This window comes from Aphelocoma coerulescens, chromosome 26 (genome assembly GCF_041296385.1).
Source record: "Aphelocoma coerulescens isolate FSJ_1873_10779 chromosome 26, UR_Acoe_1.0, whole genome shotgun sequence".
NCBI lineage: Eukaryota > Metazoa > Chordata > Aves > Passeriformes > Corvidae > Aphelocoma > Aphelocoma coerulescens.
Window position 1 is genome coordinate 6833880 of NC_091039.1, and position 18219 is coordinate 6852098.

Consider the following 18219-nt stretch of genomic DNA (forward strand, 5'->3'; position numbering starts at 1 on the left):
TCCCTGCACTCTGTGCTAAGATTGCCCTTCCCCATTTGTGACCCATTAGCTCAGAGCTCAGGCTCCTGCACTTGGAGAGGAAATGGGAAGGAATCAGGTTTTTCTGTGGTGCAGCCCCGTTCAGGGCCAAGGGGCTCAAAGATCACCCATCGCCTCTGAGCCCTTGGAACCTTCCCAGGACCCACATTCCCAAAGGCTGCTCTTGTGCTTGGCATTTCCTTTTCCCTCCTCTCACCTCCTCTGGTCCTTTTGCTGTTCTCATAGCTGGAAAAGCCTTTGCAAACCAAACCAGCAGCCAAGGACGTTTCTCTGTTGATTTACATTCATTTTGGGTGGTTCTTTGGGGCAAACTGCTGCTTTTTCCCCACCTAAATCACAGTGTCTGTCCATGAGCCATCCCTCCCCATCCCATTTCTCACCATATCTGCTAATTGATGTCCGGGAGATGCTGGCAGAGGCAGGAATGTTGTAGGAGGAGGTTTGCTTGGGAACCAGAGCCACCACGGAGCGGTCTGACACCTGGGGAGGCAGAGCAGGAGAAGGTCAGTGGGATTCCCTGTGCACACTGTGATCTCCAGCTGCTGATCCAGCAGATCCTGGGGAGAGGAGTCCAGGACACGCTCCCAGCCTGGCTGAGCCCTGTGCTGGGTCAGGCTACAGCAAGAGCCTGAAGGAAATGAGGGATAAATCAAAAGACGTGGTGAAGATGCTTTTGGTCGTTCTGATTTAAGATTATGCCCTACCCAATAAAAATGAGAATCTCAAGAATTGTTGTGATCCAATTAAAGTAACAATGCAGAGGGAATAAAAGGGCTGTAATAACGTTATGGGCCATAAAACATTCCTATTAAACCATTTTTTATTTTAGCAATTTTTACGAACTTTAAAAGTTTGATTTATGGCAGAGCAAGTCATAAAGCCATCTTTCAGGGTATTTAATTGTTATCCCTTTACTGCTCCAGAGAAGGAATTAAACACTGGGAAGTCAAACTATAAATGAACATTAGCGCTAACAAGGTTTTGTTACAGCAGATTTTAGTAGCCATGTTTAATTTTATCCTCCCTATAAATCTGGTAGTCACTGGAAGTTTTCTAACTTATTCCCCTTAATTAAGGATCTGCAGGTTTCCAGGGAATGGGCCTGAGTGGCTTTTAATTTTGAACTTGTGACCTGTGGTGCAGCACAGCGAGGGAGCAGAGAGTCACCACATCTTGCCAGGGCCCAGCAGACACTTTTTAGAGGCTCAGCACAAAAGAAACGGCTCTTCCTGCTGCAGGAATTGCTTTTTGGGGCTAAACCCTGCATTATTTGCCAGGAGTCTCGTGATGGACTCAGCACTGACCCTATAAATGGATGTTTTTTGCTCCCCCAGCAGCTCCAGGGGTTTGTACAACATCTGCAGCACGAGGTGAGCTGCACACAGTGACCTGCTCTGCCTCCAAGGCCCTGGGCTGCATTCAGATGAAAGGTTTCATGGAAAATCGAGTTGTTATTACTGCTGGTGATAGTGGAAATAATAGTTACTTGTGTTTCACGGCACAAAAGTGAGATTTTTCTAAGCAAAACACCCCAAACACCTCCATTATTTCCTTTGCTGCTCCTGCCTCACTTCATCCAATTTATTAAGTCAGTGGAAGAAGTGATCAGCGCTGATATTATTTCCTTAGGCTGTTATTAGCTGCCACTTCAGCTCCATTTCACCAGGGAGAAACCCGAGCCCAGGGTGCTCCCGTGCCGGATCCATTTCCACCAGGGCTCTGCTTAACTGGGGGAGAGGCACTAAAAATTCCACACACACAGAAGAGCACTCACACTCTCTAAATTTCGGGGGGAATGGCTGCTGTCAGCTCGGCCCCAGCAGCTGCAGATGGGCCTCAGACGGAGCAGGCGCTCGCTCCCCCCTCGCGCTGCCACGCTCCCAGAGCACCCCCGGGACACACTCCAAGCTGCCTGGCTGCTTTACAGCTTTATAAATATTCTGATTATTCTACAGGCTGGAAACAGGGCGCACAAAACACCTTAAAGACAGGGAAAATAAAACCTGGGGAGGGGGAGACGGGAGCGCAGGCCGTGGTGCTGTGTTTGTATGGGGCAGCGAGGGCGCGATGAGGATTCCGGCTCCACGTCCACACCACCCTCAGCTCCTAAGCCTCATCTTCCACCCAAACCTTCCCTTTCTCCTTCTAGTTTTTCATTTAAAGCAGTTTCCTGGTCTCCTGGCCTCCCCAGACTCGAAGGGGCTGACAGGTATTCATGCTCTGCTGCCTCTGAGTTAACCCTGCGTGAGCCACTGTAAATCATTCGATATTAAATTCGGTGTTTCATTTTTCCTGAGTGAAACCACACGGGGTAAGGCTCTCCCATGGAGTTTAATAGGCATGAAACCAAAAGGATACGACACAAATGTAATACAAGTCCTTGCCATGTATAAAAGCACCAGAGAATTTAACAAAGAATTACACTTATTTAAGCTAGGCATCTATTTTTATAAATGAAGAAATAAGCAGGAGGTGCACAGTGCTCTCTATAATTTTATAAAGTGGTTCAAAACTATTAGAAAGGTGAATATTTCTCTTTAATTCCAATTTGGGTTTTGTACGTGGAGGCTTCCCATGAAAAATGCATTTGATCTCTTACTGTATTTTTGTGATTCTAATGCAGAAAACAAAAGCAGTCAAAACCCAGCATCCAGGTGTGGAGCTGGGAAACCCTTGGAATTAAATACCCACTCTCAGGGCACAGTGAGGAGGAGGAGGTGGTTTGGAGCCCTGGAGGTGCAGGAATGGGGCTGTGGGGAATGGATCCCGGGAGTCAGGAGCAGGGAATTGAGGACCAGGAGGGTTCTGCCCCCTCCTGCAGAATCCCAGGTGCCAGCACCTGTCCAAGGGACACACCTGGAGCCCCGGGATGGGAACCTGGGCTGAGCATCTCCCAGCACCATCTGCAAACCCAGGGATCTCTCTGCCTTCAGAGCAGAACAAAGACAAGGCAGATCTCAATAAAAGATGGGCAGAGCTTTACAAAGCAGCTTTAATTTCTTTCCTAGAAATTTAGAAATCGTCTTCACTACTCCTCTGGAAACCCACATTTATTTTAATGGCTCGAACCACACCTGGTTCACGTGTCACACTCCTGTTAAATGGTGAGACAGCAGCACTTGGAACTCCAATGATTTTATACCCTCTTTAAGCTGGGCCTTTACCCAGGTATTTGTTTAACTGTGTAGCTCTGGAGCATCTGTATTTTTGATACCTAATAAAAACATTTACTCCAACAGAAAAAAACCCCAACCTGGTAAGAAAAAAAAAAAATTAAAAAAAATTTAAAAATATATATTGCTATTAGATTTTGGCAAAAGCCTCGCCTTGACAAGATTTCTGCTGCAGTGAAAAGAATTTGGCTTCTCTTTAATGCCTGAGACAGCTCTGCTGGGCTGTGCAGAGCTCGGGCCAGAGCAGGCAGACATGTGTCACTACCTGGCTGGATGCTTGGCTGCCAACTTCTCCTTTCTTCCAGAGCAAACCTGACATTCAAATGGCAGCAAGAGCTGCAGCATCTTGAGTGCTGCGAGGACTTTGTTTATTTTAAGGGGAAGCTTTTGGCTCAGGTTTTCCCACAGGCACTGGAATGAAAGTGCTCCCTCCCCCAGCATCCAGCGCACGTCAGACAAGCACAGCTTTCACTTGTGACTTCCTCACGATGACTTTTAAAGATCAAGGCATAATAAAGTCTCGCTGCTTCCCTGCATGTTGGTTAATCCCTTGCAACTGTCAGGTAAAACAGATTTTTAGGAACAATGGAATTAATCTGCACAACTCCTCTGACATTTTACGGCAATCTGTGTTTAAATCCTGGGGGCTGCTTGGAAAAGTTGACCCTGGAGGTGCTGTTTAACATGCACGGTGCATATTGATGCCCCTCTCCTGCCTCGCTCCCTGATTGCAGGGCTCCTGTCAATACTGGCTCCCATTCAAGTCCCCCAGCGTGAGTCAGGCTGATGGACTGGAGATGCTGGATAAACAGGGAAAGATGCCAGATTAAATACTAAACACTTCTGGGGAGGTGGTGATGGACAGGAGTAGGTTACGGGTCCCAATTAATGCAGTTATCCTGTGCTGCAGACAGGCTGGGAGGGAAAGCTGTGATTCCCTGCAACCAACCCTTCCTCAGTGCTCTCCTCACCTCTCTTCCCCTCTCCCACACTGTAAGGAGCCCTTCCCAACAGCTCTGCCCCACCCAGGAGCTGAAGATGACAAGAATTTCTCAGACCTCCTCACCCATCCTGTCTGAGCATCATCACTGCCTGGCTTCACTTTCCCATGACTTTATGCCTCCCCTTTTGCACCCCAGGCTGTCCCAGACCCCCAGACAAAGTCCTGAGGCCCCCCTGCTCCCCTGCCCAGGCCCCTCATCCCCAGCAGTGTCTGCTCAGCCCCTGCACGGCTCCCTCTGCCTCTCTCCCACGGCTGGCAGGTTTAATTCAGCCAATTTTCAACTCTGCTGCTTCCTTTGAGCTCCGTGTCAAGGTTGCTTTCCCCCCTAATGCTAAAGCACATGGAACCCTTCTGGTTTATCACATGAACGTGACCTCCCTGTCTGTCTGGGCAGACGAGACACTTGGGAATTCACTTCCTGCTGTTCTCCTCTTCCCTGCTGGCAGCTTTCTGGGAGCTGTCAGTGGGGCTGCTCCCTCACCTGATAGTGCACCAGGGTGTTCAGGCGCTTCCAGTCCCCCTCGATCTTGGTGGTGATGTCTTCATCCTGCAGCACCACCCGAGCGATCCGGCCCTGCCGCCACTCTGGGGAGAGGGGAATCCACGGTCAGAGGGGGCTGAGCGCTGCAAGTCCCACCAGGAATCGCCCACCAGCCCCTCTGGTCACCCCCTCCCATCAGGCAGGGAAGCTCCTACCCAAATCCATGTCAACAGCTCTCGGTCTTTGGGAATAGGGGACGTTTTTGTACACGGCATCCAGGATCTTCTCCTTGACTTGGGTGATGGTGTCGCAGTTCAGCACCTTCACAGGGATCTCTGGGCTGTTCTCGTTGTCTGGGTTCACACAGTTTAGGATCTGCAAGAGAAGGACCACACCATGCTCTAAAAGAGAAATGTAACCACGTCTCACAACAAACCTTTCCCATATAAAACCCCACTGCAGCCCTAAATGCATCACTGCTATTGCATCTAAAATATCGATATAATCATGGCTGAGGGAGGAGTCCTGGATGTCCATTTTCATTCGCTGCAGGAGGGCAACACCAGTGCACAGGGAGATAAAAGCCTCCCCTCAGACCCGCATTCCCAAACCTGCAAACTGGGGACACACCTGGCTGGGACACGGGTCCTTATTGCCCAGCAACACTCACACCTCAGGCAGCGCCCTGCTCCAAGGGCCAGCACAGCTGAGGGACATCCCCCGCATCCCCCGGCAGCCCTGCAGCGCCACTCACCAGGGTCTTGTACTCGATCTGCTGCCGGATGAGTTTGTCCTCGCTCAGGGAGTACCGCGCCTCGCCCGTGATGGCATCGATGGGGCCCTTCTCCATCTGCTGCTTGATGGCACAGTAGAGCATGAACAGGGGCTCTCCAGCACATTCCTGCACGAGAGGAGGACACCAGAGCTGACACAGGGGGAAGGTGCCTCTCCTCCAGGGCTCCCAGCCCCGTTTGGCACAGGATTCCTCCCAGCACAGGCTCAGCCCCACTGTCTCAATCCTTAGCACATTGCAACCCAGGGCTGGCCCCCAGCAGCTCCTGGAGAGCACAGCCAAACCCACGAGCTCCACTGCTCCGTGGCTGTGTTGTCTTTGGCAGGGTAAATCCCTCCTGAATCTATATGGCTGTAAAAAAATGGAATTCGAGATCTCGATCTCACTGTTCACTCCCGTGGAGCAAATTCAGTGGGGCTTCCAAAGCCACAAATTAAGTTTAAAACTATGGAAGCCGAGGCGTGAAGATGTGAGAATTTCCCTTAAGTACTGAAGAGATGTAACAGAACCTCCTTTACTTGGGAATTACTCCGGGAGACCTGAGGCTTGGGGAAGGCTGTGAGCATGGAGCAGCAGCCCCAGAGCAAATTTCCACCTCTCCTTCCTCGCTACTCCATCTTTTGGAGCCTGATGGAAGAGCTTCACCCCCAGACGCACCCCGGGCACGGCTGCAGGGCCAGACAGCAAAGCAGCAGCGGGGTCCCCGCTCCATCTCCCCTCACCTTGAGGAATCTGTGGAGCAGGAAGGCAAACCAGTTCGTCAGCATCTTCTCCGCCACAGACTCGGTCCTGGGGAAGGCAGAGGGCACACATCACACACAGAGCCGGGCCCCAGAGCCGCACAGCGCCCCGGGGCAGCAGGGTGAGGCCAGCGCTGTCCCCGCGCCTGCAGCGCTGCCGGCTGCCAGCCCCCGGTGACAGCGAGCCTGGTGCTGACACTCAGCTCCCCGCACGCGGAGCAAATTACAGCGTGGCTCAGTAAATCACTGGGATTTACAGCGGTTCCTGGCAATCAGGGACGGCCGAGTGACAATGGCAGGGAAATTGCAGCTTTCTCCCCGGTCCCACCCAGTGTCCTCTCCCCACATTGTGCCCGAGATTATCTCTAATTTAAATACAATGGCTCCTAATGATAGTTTTTAATGCTGCCTCTGCAGGACCCAGAGGCTTTCCTTAAAGCTCCACAGCCCCTTTTCCTGGGATGGGATGTTTCTGGTGGTCGCGGGGGGTCTCACATTGGAGCCCCAGGCCCGTGCAGGGAAGAGCTGCTGTGCTGCAGCCTGGCCAACTTGACCACGACTTTGGCCAGCTGTGACCATGCCCCTGGCCAGCTGTGACCATGCCCCTGGCCAGCTGTGACCATGCCCCTGCCTGGCTCAGCACCACCAGCCCTCCCCTCGCGAACACCAGGATCCTGTCCAAACTCCAGCAAGCAAAGAAGGATGAATCCAATTCCCTGCATCCTTTCCTCTGGGAACCGCCCCCTCTGCCCTCACCACGAACCAGGTCACCTCTTCCCTGGCCTGGAGACCACCACATCCCACTTCAGAGCCATTTTCCCTTTAAATGAGGGACCGCCTCTTGCTGTGAATCCCCACAGCATTCTGAGTGCCTGGAATTACAAGCACACACTGAAGAAGCACAGGGCTCGATTCCAAAGCCAAGCAGATCAAGAATAAACAGGAGCCAGAGATTTCAACAAACAAAAACTGACACCAGTCGGCCAACAGAGCTGGGGTCACATCATCCATCATCTCCTAGGATGGCAACATCTGCCAGGAATTTGTGAAAATGTCTGCAGATCTCCAAAGAATTTAAGCCTAAATTGATTAACTGCCTAAAAATTCATCCTACAAATTGACACACGTGTCGTTCTCCTGTTTGAAATAGTTCAGGCACCCAATTAAAGAGGAGAAGCACCAGCACCCTTCCAAACAGCCCTGGAAAATGGAGAGGCAGTGACACAAACCACAGAATGGGTGACAAGCTCAGAAAATGATACATTCAGGACTTCAGGGGGGATATTAATTTAATAAACTACTCTGTTAATGGAATATTAAATGAAGAATTAGCAAGTCTCACAATTAGCCCTCCCAGTGAAGCAGTGCTGTGTCCTGTCCCTGTGGGCTGCTCATGGCCTGACACCAGCTCTACAAAAAGCACTGAAGTGTGGAGTGACAGAGAAGTCGGGGCATTTTTCAGGGGTGAATGGGGTGGGACACTCCAGGCCTGGCTCTTCCCTTTTATTTCTTTATCAGCAATACCAGATCAGCTGAACGGAGCAGCACAAAGAAACACCTCGGAGCATCCCTGTCAAATCCCACTCCTCCTGAGCTCCCAGCACGGAATCTCCTCCCAGCACGGCCTGACCACGAGGTATTTGCAGTGCCCCAGTCCTGGGGACAGCCAGCAGTGGAGTCACTGTTGGGTTCACCATCACTGTCCTGTGCTGCCTGGGAGAGGGGCTGCTCTCAGCCTCCCTGGCTGCTGGGAGCGGCTGCCTGGAGCTTCCCTGCCCTCCTCTGCCTTGGAAACGGGAAACTGCCTGCCAGCCCAGGGCCTGGCCTTCCTCCTACACATGCAGGGCTCTGCTGAGCCCCCAGATCTGCTGCCAGGTTCTGAGCTGCCCCTACCGGCACCGCTCTGTGCCATCGCCGGCCTCTGGATGCTGTTAAAGATCTGCTCCAAAAATAAAAAATAAGCTCCTGGAGACCACCAGGGCACAGGAGAATCCCCAGGCTTGGAGCACACCCTTCTCACGCTGACCACAGAAGGAGGGCACGGCACGATCCAGAGATGATTTTCCAAAGGAGCCCAGCCTTGGCTGCTCTGCCGCCTTCCTGAGGCACGGGAAGAAAACAAACCTAAACAAAACGAGCTGAGAGAACCCAAAAAATAAATATGTATTTTATTAACTCTCCCTGCTCTATGTAGGTCTCCAAACTGCTGTTGCCAACAACCAGAGCAGCTGTTTGATTTAACGTCAACTTTCTTGCTGTCTCCCGCGAGGGGCAGTCGTGGAAGAAAGAGAGAGGGGAAAGCAAGGAAGAAAGAGGGAAAGAACTGAGTGTCAGTTATCAACTGCTGCCACCAGAGAGCTCAAAACATTCTAAAAAATAGTGTTTCACTTCACGGCTGATCACTCCTTATTAAGTCAGAGTGAGGAGTTCCAGGCTGGGCTGGTTTGGGCATTGACAGCCGGGCACAGGGTTGGGCCAAGGCTCAGCCCAAGGCTTAGGAATAAGGACAAGGAATAAAGGTTTTAAACTAAAAGGGAGTAGATTCAGACTAGAGATAAAGCAGGGATTTTTATAAGGGGGGTGAAACACAGGCCCAAGTTGCCCAGAGGGGTGGTAGATGCCCCATCCTTGGAAGATCCAAGTTCCCTGTGCAGTGGGTAAATCCTGGTGCAGGACAGAGAGCCCCCGGCCCTGACTCCCTGCTGGCTGCTGCAGGGAGGAGGGGGCACAGCTCTTATCACCCTCCCTGTGTTTTCTGGAGCACCAGGAAAAGTCATTATTGATGGCTGAGGCAGAAGACGCCTTCCCAGCGACTCGTCAAACCACGGGGGAAATTAAGGCCGCTTCCTTTGCCGAGATGAGTTATTGCCTCCGCAAACACAGCCAGATTTAAAGCAATTTCCTGTCAAGTATATTCATTGTGGCTGGAGGGACCCCTGAAATTTTTCTGGAGCTGTGAAACCCTCCCCTCTCTCCAGTGTGATGCCAGCACAGCCGAGGGGCAGCACTGGCCAAAGCCAGGCTCTGCAGGAGCCCTGAGGACATGGAGAACACGGGGAGCCTTTCCCTTGTGCCCCCTGTTCTGCCCCACATTCATGCACATTTTTTCCCTATTTTCTTGCTGCCACTTCCCAGCTCTGTCTTGGGTGAGTTGCTCAATCCATCCTTGAGCTCCTGGCCCAGCTGTGGCACAGAAATGCTGCTCTATGGCCAGGCAGAGCCTGAGGATCCAGTCTGAGACCCTGTCCAGACATCTGTGAGCTCCCAGAGCAGGGCTAACCCCTCGTGCTGGAGACAGGTGAGGAAATGGAAGGGAATCCTCCACAGAGTGCAGCGATTCCCTTCCAACGCCAGCACCCACAGAGCCCTCAGATCACAGAATCCTGGAATTATTTAGGTTGGAGAAAACCTCCGAGAGCATCGAGTCCAACCTGTGACCAATGCCCACCTTGTCAACCAGACCAGGCCATCCAGAGACTCCACCACCTCCCCAGGCAGCCCCTTCCAACCCTCTCCATGGAGAAATCCCTCCTGACTGCCCCACCAGCGTGGCCGTGCCGGCCTGTGGGATCCATCCCCTCCCTGCCCCCGGCCTTACCTGCGCAGGAGCAGCTTGGGGTGGTTCTTGTTCTCCAGGTTCTTCTCGATGAGGTCGGAGAGCAGCTGTTTGAGGACGTCGGTGGCGTACTCCAGCTTGCCCTGCAGCCCCGTCATGATGAGCGAGGCCACGTTGCCGCGGTCCCGCATGGAGAAGCTGCGCTGCAGCTCCAGCGTGCGGATGAAGGTCAGCAGGAACACCTTGTTGTTGATCAGCTGAGCAAAGAGCTTCAGGGCCTTCTCCACGCTCTGCTGCCCGTTGCCTTGGACCTGCAGGAGGAGAGCACGGCCATCGGCCACGGCACGGGGGGACAAGGGACGGGAGGGCAGCGCTGCCAGCACTGGGGGAGTCACAGGAGCATGGAATGGTTTGGGTGGGAGGGGACCTGAAAGACCATCTCATTCCACCCCCTGCCATGGGCAGGGACACCTTCCACCATCCCAGGCTGCTCCAGCCTGGCCTTGGACAATTCCAGGGATCCAGGGGCAGCCACAGCTGCTCTGGGCACCCTGTGCCAGGACCTGCCCACCCTCGCAGGGAAGGATTCCTTCCCAATATCCCAATCACCCCTGCCCTCTGTCAGTCTGAATCCATTCCCCCCTGTCCTGTCCCTGCAGTTCCTGATGAACAGTCCCAACTCCAGCTCTCTTGCCACCCCTTCAGATTCTGGAAGATGCTGAGTGGTCTCCACACAACCTTTTCTTCTCCAGGCTGAACATTCCCAACTCTCCCAGCCGGTTCCAATCCCCTGAGTGACTTCCTGGCCTCCTCTGGACTTGCTCCAGCAGTTCCATGTCCCTCTCACGCTGGGGGCACCAGAAGTGTGCACAGGATGGTTTAACCCTGGCTGCACAGGCCAGCACCCATCCCTCAGGGCCTCAGCGCCCATCCCTCAGGGTCTCAACATCCCTGCATGTGGTGTCTGGTCCACGCTGAGCAAACCTCCCCCTCCACAGCTCCCCCGAATCCTGGCTGGGAGCTGCGCTCTGTGCACGCCATAAAGCAGCAGCTTTGAGCCTAACGGCCCCAGAAATGACACCCAGTTCTGCTTGTTCTGCACAAAAAGTGGCACTCTTGTAAGTAAATTAAACACTAATTTAGACTATTGCTTTATTATGGGCCAAGTGTAAAAAATTAATTGAGGCTTTCAGCCAGTTGTGGATTCAAGTAATTCATTACGAGTGAAAATGATGAACTGCATGAAGCAACTCTTTACCAAACATCTTGGAGAGTTATGTATTGGTTTTACTAACGTTACATAATTAAGCAACTGTGTAATTGGCAACACATTTATCACTTCTGCAATTCTGTTTTTCATGAGTAAAACAAAAAGCATTCATATTTGTTTGCGGGAGCGTCAGCTTCTTTGGCAACTCCAACAGCAAACATAATGCATGGAGCTGGAAAACTCGGAGCAGGAATGGGCTGGGAGAGGCTGCTGCTGTTTTAGCAATGCCACAGAGACTGCTCGGTGCTGGTGGCCGAGGAAAGGAACCCAAATTAACGCTTTGATGCTGGGAAGTGCCTGTCTGGAAAAGGAATCCAGCCCTGGAGCAACCAGGACTCCTCCCTCCTGCATCCAACCCTGCTCTGTGTGGAGGAAACAGGATTTCAGGATATACTGGGGCAATCCCAGTCTCTGAAAAGCTGAGCTGGGCCTGTGGACATCCCACACGGAGGAGGCAGCCTCATCCCAGCGTGAGGATCACAGCCCCATCCTGTGGGAAGGAAGGCAGCTCCATCCCAGGTGTGAGATGATGTTTGTGAACCCCATCCTTTTTTTTGGCCCTCTCCCAGGTGAGCAGGGCCCATCTGCCAGGTGCCCCGCTGGACCCTTGCACGTTCCCAATTCCTCCGTATCCCCAGGGAAAATCTTTTCTATATTTTTACACATCCTAGTGGGAAAACCAGGGAGATGGAAGCACTTGCTCGGAGGCTGGAGCGCCTGGGCATTCCCCTTGCCCTCCTGTGGACACGCGAGGGAACAGCAGCGGGATGCTCCGGGCAGGATGCTCCGGGCACTCAGCCATCCCCTGCACCTCGAGGCGGCTTAGGAGGACTTTAGAGCACACCATAACAGCTCTGCCCTGCTCTGCTGCTGCCCTAGAGCAGTATAAACCCCCATAAAATAAAAATAAACCAACACCAGGGAGGAGAAACCGAAAGGAACCCGGTGATGCGGGAGGAGATAAAACTCCGGGCTCGGAGTTAAAATGAACTCGGGGCTCAGCCTGCTGACCCCAGGGCATCCAACACGCTCTGGTGTGGAGCCGTAAAGGTGCTGCAGGGCTCCCTGCTGGCTTCCCTGAGGGCTCGGGGGAACCGGGAGAGCCGGAGCAGAGCCGGGTTACCTCCAGCTCCCGCAGGACGGGGTGGTCCTCGATGCCCGGGAAGAGCACCCTCATGGCGTAGGTGCGGTAGTCCAGGTAGGGGATCCCGGAGCGGTCCAGGTCGCTGGTCAGCTCATTGATGTCCGTCTGCAGCTCGGCAAAAGCTGTTCGGGGGAGACAACAGGGCAGGGAGAGCTGAGCTCCAGGAGCCTTTGGGAGAAGATTTTGGGCAGGGCTGGCTGCCTGCTCTCCCCGCGGACATGGCAGGAGGGGCCAGCTCAGGAAAGGATTCCAAGGAGCTCAGACACCCTTGGAGACTCCATCTCAGCAGCCGAGGGTGGGAAAGCAGGCACTGCTCAGAGCAGAGACTGAGAACAAAGCTGTGGCTAATTTGTATGCAGTTCACACCTGTGCACACACACCTAAAACATCAGCACAAGGCTGCACAGAGAAACAAGGATCTGTTTTCATAACTTGGTGCCTCCCCTCTTTTCCTTTCTTCTGGTTTTCCTCCTCTATCAACAGTTGCCAAGATAATCAAATCTGATGCAGATCAAATCTGAGCTGCTGCAGGGGTCAGGAAGGGATTTATTCTTCCTCTCATAACACCATGTTCTACAGCTGGATGTGTCTCCTCATGTTCCCTCTCCAAAGTGTGACACGCTGGCTCAGTGAGACCTCTGTACCCCAGCTGGGCTGTGCCAAGCTGTCTGTGGTTTCTCCTGAATACATCTCAATTTTTGCCCTGTGCTTTCAAGGCTACCCTTGAAATCAGCTGAACAAATCCAGTGCAACTCTCTCTCTCCACTATGAAATGTGCAGCTTTCTATTTATGTTACTTTGATTGATTAAGCCCCTGCCCAGGTGGGAGGATGTAGGAAACAACAGCAGCACCCCCCAAAACCTCACCTTCACCTGCAGGGTGAGGGGGGGCTCAGCTGCCTCCTCGCAAGGGACAGGACTTGTCCATGTGGAAACTTGCAAGCAGCAGCTCTGGATGCTCCAGATAACACCCAAAACTTCCCAGAAGCAAATGCCTGAGGAGCTTCTTCCTACCCCCCGAACCTACTCTTGCTGCTCTGGGCTTACACTTGGGCTGGAGGAGGGACTGGCCCAGCCTTCCAGCCCTCCTGCCTCCCAAGTGGGCTCCACGCTGTTATTTGGGGGTCTGAGCCCCTCTGCCCCCTCTCTCTGGGCCTTTGGAAAAGCCCCTCCCTCCAAAGCCTTGGGACAAGGGGACACTTTGTGCAGGGCACGCGGGGCTCGTGCCGTCCCTGCCATGTGAGCCAGGCAGGCCGCCTAAGCGGGACCAAGCTCTAATCCCATCCTCTGCACATCAGAGCCGTGTCTGCTGCTCACACGCTGCTGGCTGCCATCCTCCCGAGGAGGGGCAGGCGTGGGAACCCCAAGGGACCCCCACAAACCCCGAGGGACACCCACAAACCCCACGGAGCACCCAGCCAGCTCCGCGCTGCAAACCCCGGGGCGCTGGGAGAACTGGGACCCCACCCGCGGGGCTGCAGCACGCAGAGAGCGCCCGGCCCCGGCAGTACCGACCCTCCTTGCACTCCAGGGCCACCCGGGACTCCAGATTGTCCATCTGCATCTGCAGCCTCTTGAGGGTGAGGTCGTTCTCGCGGGACTTGCGCTTGTAGGCGATGAGGACGATGATGACGATGATGAGGAGCAGGGAGCCGCCGGCCGCGATGCTGACGATGGCGGGCAGGGTCAGGAGGCTGTCGGAGACGATGCTCACCGAGCCAGGGGAGAAGATGACCCCCCCAACACGCACCTGCAGGGCACAGCACGGGTGAGCAGCAGCTGGGGGTGCCTCCCTGTGCCAAACCCTGTCCTGCCCAGATCCCTCGGGAAGCAGTGAGCCACCTCTGCTTAGGAATGTAAAACTCCAGTTGCCTTCAAACACAGAGGGGGCCGCTTGTGTGAGCACAGGGAGGCTTCAAGTGATGATAAATGTGCCAGCCCTTCACTATCGGGGCTTTGTTCCTATTATCTGATGGCTCCATTTGACTTTCATTTTACAGCTTTCAACTCCTTTTTGTAAACTGTGGACATTAACAAGCCCCTGATCGTTGCACTGACAAGAAACCAGAGTGACTGCAAGGACAGGGCAGAGAAGGGAGGAGGAAGCCCACGTGGAAGCTGTGCAGTTTAGGCTGGAGTTAATACCAGGACAGGCTTCTCTTGGATGTGCCCTGGCCACAGATGTGAGCAGCTCTCAGCCAGGTCGCGCTTCTGGGAGTCACACTGTGATAATCTGAATATGTTCTGGATGCTGAACTTCAAGGGAAATAAATCACAATTACAATCTCATTTGGGCCCTGCTCCAGCAATTCGGCAGCTGGGGTTTGGTCTGCAAGGGGAGCAGAGGAAGCGGCGATGCCCAAAGGCAGAGCAGAGGAAGGCACTGATTTATCCTGGCTGAGGGTGTCGACCCAACCACTCCAGTGCTCAGATGTTCCTGGCTCCTGCTTCGGGAAAAGGCAAAACCTTTCCATCCACTTGGCAGGTCAGGTCTGGCTCTGTGGGCTGATTAAACCCCTTCAGGAGGGAGAACACTGGGAATGGTCTCAACCTCATCCAGAGGAAGGATGGCAGCCAGTGCCAAAGGCACTGCCAGACAGATTTGTTCCTTCTAGAAGGCTCTGAAGGGCATTTTCCCTTCTAGAAGGGAGTGACTCTCGGCGGAGGACAAAGTCTCTCCACGCTAACCCACATCAATATTTTAAACTTCCAATTAGACACCCATAAAATCTAAAACCCTACCGGGCCTCGCACAGGGGGTTGTGTTCAGTATCCGAGGGAGGGGGGAGCTGGGGAAGGAGGAGAAAGGGTGGAGAGGGGAAGGGGATGCCGGTGGGACAGGTGACCCCTCACCATGACTTTGTGCTGCCCGGTGAGGGTGGGGGGCTCGCACAGCAGCTGCGTCTCGGACACGGTGACGGCGCAGGGCGTCTCTCCGATCAGCACCGTGTAGTTGAGCTTGGCTCCTCCCGGGGCGGGCGGGCACAGGTTCCTGCCCTGGGGACACGGGGACACAACAGGACAAAGATGCAGCACATTCCTCCAGCTTCCACCTCACTCCCGGCTTGTGCAAACAGCGGGGCTCTGCTCAGGGCACCCCATCCTCCGCAGCAGGGACAATCGCCTCCCTCCCTCCCTCCGGGGTTTTCGTGACTCTCCCCATGGGCTGAGCCAGGCTCTCCTTACCTTCAGGATGATGGGTGAGCCCGGCTTCTGCTCCAGCACCCCGGTGGAGCTCAGCATTTCAAACGTGGGGTTGGGGTAGTAGATGAACTTGGTGTCGTTGTAGACCAGCAGGGACTGGACGTTGTTGAAGATGAAGCCGAACTCGTCCGGCCGCTCCACAGCATCCAGGCCTGGCCGGTACTCGGGGGTCAGTGGGGGGGCCAGGCAGGCCAGGGCCGTGGCGTTCACCACCTTGCACACCTGGGGAAGGGGGTGCTTTCAGAGAGGCAGCAGGGAACGCTCTGCCCTGAGCGGGACAGTGATGCTCTGATGGCTGGGAAGTCCAGTGGATTCATGCTTAGCTGGAAATATTTAATCCAGGCTTGATGGTCTGTGATCTCAGAGATCTTTTCCAACCTTACTGATTCTGTGAGGCATTACAACCCTGGTTTGGGGCAATTTGCTTCTCCTCCAGCCAGCACGAAGGCACTGGGGTAGAGATGGAGTGTGAGCCCAAAATGAGCCGTGTTTCAGTGGAGCTAAAGGCTCGCACAGCAGCTCTTACTCCTTTTTCTTTATTTTTTTCCTTTTTCTTTCCACTTTCCTCCTCTCTATCTCTGAAGCAGACCCATAGGGAACACTGCAAATGGGTGATTAGAGGCCATTCCCAAATGCCAGCGAGGGAAGGGAAGGATCATCTGACACTGGTGGGCAGGAGGGAACATGAAGGTCACCTCCTGCTGGGCTGAGGACACCCACAGCTCCTCCAGCCCTCAAAGCAGGGAAATCACTGATTTATGGGGCTCTTGCCTTGTAAAGCAGCAAGAACCCAACCATTTGGCCTCCCTCCATAAGTGAAAGATTTAATTTCATTCAATTTTGTGTCTTCAGAATTATTTTTGTAGCACTATAACTGCAAGTGCTAGCAACAAAATTAGATGTCTTTTTAAAAAAGAGCTCAGATGAAAAAGGTCTTGAGGGGGAGAAAAGGAATAGGAAAAGACCAGTAAGTGATTTGCCCTTTCCAAGATAATACAGACTCAGTCACAAAGATCACTGCATGGAAACAATATATTTCAGTTCTACTTGATCAGAATGATTTCTGAGGTCCTGGGGGTACAATTCTTACTTGTAGCACACACAAGAACCTCGCTCAGTCCCCATTTAGCTGGGGGTTCATCTCAGTTTCTCACTCATGGACTGAAAGAATGCACGTAGGGAAAGGAGGTAATTTCCCATTTTTGAGTGTCAAATTCCCTCTTCCCAGTGCCCCCAGTTTGGGGGAGTGCAGGGAAACACCCCCAGAGCAGCTTTTGCCATGGCAAACCTCCCCAGGCAGGCAGCACTGGCACCGGTACCCCCATCCAGGGGGATGCAGAAGGAGGTTCCCAGCTGACAGCCCCTACTCACGTTGACAAACTCCTTCCCATTGTACTTGACGCGGATCCGGGGCTCCTGGATCACGTCCAGGTTGGAGCCAGTGACAGTCAGGGGCGTGTGGCCACTGTGGGAAAGCCAGGAGAGGCCTGGTCAGTGGGCTGGGTGTGCACAGAGCCTGGGCTCCAGCGCTGTGCAGCTCAGCCCCAGTGACAAGCTGCCGTGAGGGTGAGGGTTGAGAGGGTGAGTACAGCAATGTCCCCATGATGTGACAGCAGCAGCCACCCTCTTCCTCGCAGTGACATCAGCTTTTTCCTTTCTCGGTGGCTGCTGGCTCTGTCGTATTCCAGGACCACAAGAAGGAGCCTTTAAGGGGCAGTTGTGCCCTTCTGCAGCTGAGGGGTGATCTGGGCTTTAGAGCTGCCCCCACACTGCTGGTGCAGGGTCTGCTGTCACTGCCTGGCTAAACACAACCCCTCTGGTAACCCCAGGCTGGAGTTCTGCTAAATGCAGACCCCAGGAATGCCCAGCCCTGACCCTTCCAGGGCACTGGGTGGGAAGTGCATTTCCAAAGAGCCCCTCCTTTGGCCTGGCTGTGTGCTGAGGAGCCCCAGGGCAGGGGAGGGCTGAGCAGGTGCTGTCAGTGCCCTTACCTGGCGATGCTCCACTCGGGCTCGATGTGCTGCACCTTGGGGTCATCGATGTACTCGAACAGCAAAGTCCTCTCCAGCTGAGCCCGGTCCACGCTGACAGAGACGGGAACGGCCCCCAGGCCGTGGGCTGAGGGCGCTGACACACAAACGATCTCGTTCATGGATCTCCTGCACGAGAGGGAAACGGGGAGTGTTAATGGGGCTGGTGTAGGGGCAGGACACAGCCTCTGTCCTGTCCTGGGGCGGGTCACTAAAGGGCTGAGCCATCGGCCAGCCCCAGACTGGTACCTGGGAAGCTCTGGGATGGGCAGGAGGGTTTGGCATGGGAGGGAGGGTAGAGAGCTCTGCACCGAGCTCTGCCCACCGGGAGAGCAGCGCAGCCTCCCTGAAATCCCTCTTTGTGCCAAACTGCAGCTCCGCATCCCCCTGAACCCGCTGCCTTCTGCTGGGCGTGTGAAAACAGATGGCTGCCTTTTAAATGGGATGCATAAGCTCAGTGAAAAGCCAAATTCTCCCCCTCCCCACTCCACTGCACACACGAGGCTCTTGTGAGCGGCATAATGGCCCCGTGCAGCCCCCGCCGGGGAAGGGCCATGGCACCGGCACCGCGGCCTCGGGCTTTGTCTCCCCATCAGAGCGGGGTGACCTCGGCTCGGCGCTGCCTGGCTGGACACAACAGACCATCTGCTGCCACCAGAGCCCCGGAGAAGGTCGAGGCAGCGGCGCAGTGAAGCACTGTAAGAGCACAAAGGCGCCGGTGGGTGGAGGGATGCAGAAGGGGAATGAGATCTGAGCGTCCAGAACAGAGCTGGGAGGAACCACATG

The 18219-nt window shown here is 54.1% G+C and overlaps 1 protein-coding gene across 1 annotated transcript in view; it reads right to left on the reverse strand.

The window, feature by feature from the left end:
• Positions 1 to 18219, reverse strand: part of PLXNA2 (plexin A2) — a 140026-nt gene that overhangs the window by 11958 nt on the left and 109849 nt on the right. The window contains exons 16-27 of the mRNA XM_068995557.1: positions 17395 to 17562; positions 16775 to 16868; positions 15386 to 15625; positions 15053 to 15196; positions 13715 to 13949; positions 12179 to 12321; positions 9828 to 10096; positions 6212 to 6278; positions 5451 to 5597; positions 4912 to 5071; positions 4697 to 4800; positions 420 to 519 (exon numbers count right to left, since the gene is read on the reverse strand). Coding sequence (XP_068851658.1) covers positions 420 to 519; positions 4697 to 4800; positions 4912 to 5071; positions 5451 to 5597; positions 6212 to 6278; positions 9828 to 10096; positions 12179 to 12321; positions 13715 to 13949; positions 15053 to 15196; positions 15386 to 15625; positions 16775 to 16868; positions 17395 to 17562 — 1871 coding nt within the window. The remainder of the gene's footprint in view (positions 1 to 419; positions 520 to 4696; positions 4801 to 4911; positions 5072 to 5450; positions 5598 to 6211; positions 6279 to 9827; positions 10097 to 12178; positions 12322 to 13714; positions 13950 to 15052; positions 15197 to 15385; positions 15626 to 16774; positions 16869 to 17394; positions 17563 to 18219) is intronic.